Here is a 5534-nt window from a genome sequence, read left to right as displayed (position 1 = left end):
CCTGATACCATCCCCGTGCATTCCACTGTTTCGGCGTGTATGTGCACACATTTGGGACTAACAGGGCGTACTAGAATGCCTCCACTCCACCACAGAGTCACCGCAGTAGACGTTAGATTAGCGCTGTCGCTATGCGGCACTTGTTATATGAGGTATGTTTAGATTTAGGGTTAGTGTTAGGGTTAGGGTACACTTCTGTAGTACAAGTCTGCTACACTTTGTGTATACATATATGTACCTCGGGTACATATCTGTAGTACCTGATACGACAACGACCCCTTGAGCGGTAGCGGTAGTGGTAGCGGCATCGGCAGCAGTAGTAGTAGTTGTAGTAGTAGCAGCAGCAGTAGTAGCAACGAATTACGGAGTTAGTCTAGTGTGGTATATTAATGCTAGATCTCACGACCAATCGCAGAATTGTGTTTTAAGTTACGGCATACTTAATTTTTCCGAATGATGTAAATGAGTGGCCGCGGCGGTTGCGGCGGCGGTGGTAGTGATGGTGGCGGTGGTGGCAGTAGTAGTAGTAGTAGTAGTAGTAGTAGTAGTAACAGCAGTAGGCCGAAACAGCAGCAGCAGTAGCAGTAACAATAATAATAATAATAACAACAACAACAACAACAACAACAACAACAACAACAACAGCGGCAGCAGCAGCAGCAGTGGGAACGGCAGTATAAGTGGGAGAGACAGCAGAATGGGCATAGTCGACATTGTGTATTGGGCTTACGAAAGCTGAAGAGCCTAAAATCAACGCTAACATCTTCGAATTGTGCTTTTTTACGTAAAATCAATATCATCAGAGCGTACGTAGCACAGAGGAAGACACGCGCCGTTATCATCAATCTACCCAAAGGAATCGATTTCAGCAAAAATGTTCAGCCACCAAAGGGCCTACATATCAGAAATCCATAGGGCTACAGCATCATCAATGCTGTCCAGTAGGTCAACTATGACAAATGTTGACGTTATAATTCTTGCTAATTGGTCGAGCATCAAACATGTCAGATTAGTAAATGAGCTAATAACTGTCAACTTTTATGTGACCTTTATGTGACCTTTATGTGAGAGCTGCACGCACGCTCGCTACTATATGTTATTACAACGCCCACATTGCCATAAAGAGTCACATAATAACATAATAGGTCCATTATTAGCAGAAACAGGCCCGGGGTCAGTCAGGGGGCCCTGGGCAAGAAAGAAACCCCTCCGCGGGGGGTCGAGGGGTCGTAAGATTTGAACCCCAATCAACCAGATAAAGCAACAAAATCAATTTTAGCAGAAAGATCCTACGGGAGCTAGTTTCATGACACTTCATACCGCAATATAACGGCGAAACGTCACCTAGCGCATCAATCGATCAAGATATCACTGGCAAAACAGTAACGCTGCCTTTTATTAACTGTCGTTAAAAAATACCAGTGGCCTTCATTGCGATTGGTAACTGGAGCTCTCGCGTTTCTTTGTGTTACTTGTTTATGTGTTACCTTTTCCCTCTGGTTTAACATGTTAGGAATTTGTCGTGAATAGATGAACACCCGAGAGGTCAACGCGCAGTTATATAAGCTCCTTTCGCCATAATAGTTTCATTATGTTCTGTTCTGTGAAGAATGGAAATTTTGAAATAGGTCTAATATCGTTAGGAGGCTTTTCCACATGCAATGGCGTGTCGCGTCAACGAATAGTATAGCGCAGTAAAACCGTGTCCCCGTAATTGCATCAGATGTTCGATAAATCTGAAACAATTGGCATTAACACCTCGACGTGCCACAACCATCAACGTCTTTTTCTCCCGTATCCTGCCAGTGACAAAACATTGAAGAACCTATCAGTAGGTGTTAGCATAAGAGAAAACGCCCTCAAGCGTTATATGAGATCATCTAGGAATGTTCGCACGGATATATGAAGGCATGTATACGCACACATAAGTGCACACACACATTCTACAAAGAACTAGCAATAATAATGACTGGCATGGTAACTTTGAGATTTTTGACACGTTTTTTTAATGTGCGCATGTTTGCGCTGAGAACAATTTAGGGGGTTGTTCTATTCGAGTTTTCCTCGAAATTTGTGGAAAAGAATGACAGCTTTCTTATGTCTATACTGCACGTCTTTTACTGAATCACGTGCATCGTCTTCTTCCCCTATATGCCCACCACAGGCACTTGGAACGTCTCAATCAATAAAAATAATGTAAACACGAAATTTACTACCAAAGTCTTAATGTTTCTCTACTCTATGTCGCCTATTCTTGCCGATAATTACCCGTAAATGCCGGTCAAATACTCATCTGCAACACACAAGTACACCGCACGCCCGCCCCGTGCACAAACAACATGAATAACTTATTTATAACTGTTTTATTGAGCCGTTCCAAGTGCCTGTGATGCCCACCATGCACATTATTAACGACATTCTAGATCACTGTCAGCCGTGCATCATTCCTCCTGTCTTGTTGTGATATCCAACTATGTCAGGCAAACGTGTCACCGACAATTTGCTCATCCCACGCTCCGATCCAAGTCCCGGCTGTCCATATTTCGGTGACTCCCTTGTATATGCAACGCCGACTATTATTGTTGTTTCAGTGTTACGAAGTGCTGCAGAAGGCACTAACGGCGCTGAAGGGCAAGATGGCGCCCAGTGGCTCCCTCTTCCAGGCAGTTCACACGTTCGTACTTAATCCGAAGTCCATCACTATGGGGCAGCTCTACGGAGAATTCGATCTCATGACTCATGAATGGTGAGATTAAGATTTGATTTGATTGAGATTGCATTTCTTTTCCTCTTCGTTAGGTTCGTGAACGTTGCGTGGGAATTCATTGGGAATATCGGTATACGTGTGTGCGTCGGTCTATATTATATATATATATATACTTATATATATATATATATATATATATATAATTAATATATATATGGTGATGTCTAATATCCTATATCATCTGTGCTGTTGTGCGTTAAGCGAGTGTGGGCCGCGACGCAGCGTGGCGTTAGCTAGCGGGGGGGGGGATGCATCCCCCCCCCACTTAGTTGACGTGGGGAGATGAACTCCACGCAGGAAGTGTTACTTTCAGGGAAGGAAAATGGGGGATCAACAGATTTTCTGGGGGGAGGACCGCATTACCCCCGCCGTTTTTACCACCCTCCTCGAAACCTGCTGGCCACTGTCGAAGGCGTAACAAGTTGTAGCCGACCCCACACTTGCAAAATCATTCGCGCGCGCCTGTAGAGTACTGCTAACGAGATTATTGATTTATGAAATCATTTGTATGCCTTATCAAAAGTCGCAAATGTTGAGTTCATCTGACAGGGGCGTAGATAGCGGGGGGGGGAGGTGCGTATATCTCCATAACTTATTGAGGTGGGCGGCCGGGGCCCGGATGGCGTCATCCCCCTTACTTAGGTTCAGACAAGTGGGATTTTTTTTATATTTTACAGACATATAAATACTGGATTTTATCTACAAATCCGTTTATCGCTTTATTCATACTTCTATGTATTATTTCGCAATGCGAAGCGTGAATACATCTACTGTAACATGCGCTGTTACTCGTTCAAGCATCGACATTATTTTACTGAACTCAGACGGCTAAATTTTGGACAGCATTCCCATATACGTTTATTTTTTGTCAAAATCTTGCAGTCTAATCCTTGGCTTTATTCAAAATATTGAAATAGACCTTTTGATTGAGTTGAGGATCATTGATTTTCACTGGGGATTGATGGGAAATTACAATGTTCATCTCACTTTTTTGTTGGGGGGCGGGGCTGGGACGGTGCTGGATACTCGCGCGGAAGTTATATTCCGTTTTGTATAAGCGGTGAAAATATGGCACTTTTTGGTTCAATCCTGGTTGTTTTTCTTCATATTTTGTTTGCCAGTTTTAACGTTCTCAGTAACATACGGTTTAATCAAAATTTCAGGGTGGAGATGATTCAGGTCGCTGTAGTTGTCAAGAGGGCCGTCGGTAGCACGGGGCGGTCGACCCCTTAGATTTTTAGGCGCCAAAGGGTATTTTAGCCTAGGTAAGTCTGCAGCTGGTAACCCAGTGAGACAATGTACATAGCAGATTTGCGTAGTAAGTATTTTAGTTTTTGCGTGACATGTCCCAAGGCTAAAAATACTCAACTAACACAGTGATGTTATTTGTGATGAAGATTTTAATAGTGCTGCTCATTAGTGCCAGGGAAATTGCATCGAGAAGTGTCGTTACTTTCAACAAGAACTCCGGGACCCCCCCCCTTCCCCTAACACAAGGGGGGGACACACCCTGAGGTCAGGAAAAATCCTGTATATTCTATGATAAGATGTCCAAAATGATTGCTTTTAGATTTAGCACCAGGGGGGACCCCCCCCCCCCGGGGCGCTTCGTGCCCTTGAGCTCGCATGATTCGCCCCCTAGAATTTTCTTCTGGATCCGCACTGGTTGTGTGGGGGGGGGGACTTGCGTGTTATTAAACCTCTGGGATCCAAAGAAAAAAATTACCCTAGAATTCACGAAATTGCACTTAATACAATATAAATTTTTTTCAATTCCCTCAAAAACGGCCATCTTGAAGGTTCTAAATTGCTAAAATCTAAGAGCTTTCGGGGGCTCCGCCCCCTGGACCCCGGGCAAGGGCTCTGCCCCTGTACTCTGCCAGGGGCCGGCCCTAGAGCGTGCCCCTGGACCCCACCCATTAAGCGCTTTGGGCCAGGGCGCTCGCGGTGTGCGCTACTCGCGCACACTCTTCATATACATTGCGATGGAAGTAACAGCGAAATCACCCCCCCCCCCCACAACTGAGGACCTGTCTATGCCACTGTGCGCGCGTGTATGTGTGTGTTTGCTTATGCGTCCTTGTGTGCGTGGGCGCGTGTGCGTGTGCGTGTGTGTGTGTAGGTAGCACCAAGTGATAATTACTAAAATGATGTTTTACAGTTTCTAAACCATTATAAGTTGCTCATTGGAATAGTGCTCATTTAGAGCACGTGCATGCTATTATAAACTAGACAGAGGGCACTCAAAAAGAGTGCATACCTCCGCGAGCGTGTAACATGTATACATGTGTATAACAGCTGGCTCGCTGCTGGCTGCTGCTGGCTGGACGCCTTAAGGCGAGCTGCTGCTGACTGGACGGCCTAAGGCGAGCTGGTGCTGAATCGATAACGCCAACGCGTGTAACATGTATACATGTGTATAACAGCTGGCTCGCTGCTGGCTACACACACACACGCACATGCACACACACGAACACACACACGGGAGCGATTACATTACCTCCCTGCAACTCCGTTGCGCGGAGGTAACAAGAAATATGCGGGAGATTTATTTCAGGGACCCGACCCGAGATTCAAATGCGTCTTTAGTACGGTGCGAGTAACGTACTCACGCACGCACGCACGCACACAAGCACGCACGTACACATGCAGGTAGACACGCATGTATGCACACGTGCTAGAATGCACACGTACATGCACACCCCACACGCACACACACACACACACACACACACACACACACACACACACACACACACATGCACAC

At 45.5% G+C, this 5534-nt stretch overlaps 1 protein-coding gene across 1 annotated transcript in view; it reads left to right on the top strand.

Moving 5' to 3' along the window:
* Positions 1-1965: 1965 nt before the first annotated feature.
* Positions 1966-5534, top strand: part of LOC106814343 (dynein heavy chain 1, axonemal-like) — an 87915-nt gene continuing 84346 nt past the window's right edge. Inside the window, exons 1-2 of the mRNA XM_014818644.1 lie at positions 1966-1977; positions 2592-2746. Of these exons, the coding sequence (XP_014674130.1) occupies positions 1966-1977; positions 2592-2746 (167 nt within the window). The remainder of the gene's footprint in view (positions 1978-2591; positions 2747-5534) is intronic.

This window comes from Priapulus caudatus, unplaced genomic scaffold, assembly GCF_000485595.1.
Source record: "Priapulus caudatus unplaced genomic scaffold, Priapulus_caudatus-5.0.1 Scaffold908, whole genome shotgun sequence".
NCBI classification, from domain to species: Eukaryota; Metazoa; Priapulida; class Priapulimorpha; order Priapulimorphida; family Priapulidae; genus Priapulus; species Priapulus caudatus.
Note: the sequence above shows the minus strand (reverse complement) of the source record. Positions and strands in the feature narration are given on the sequence as shown.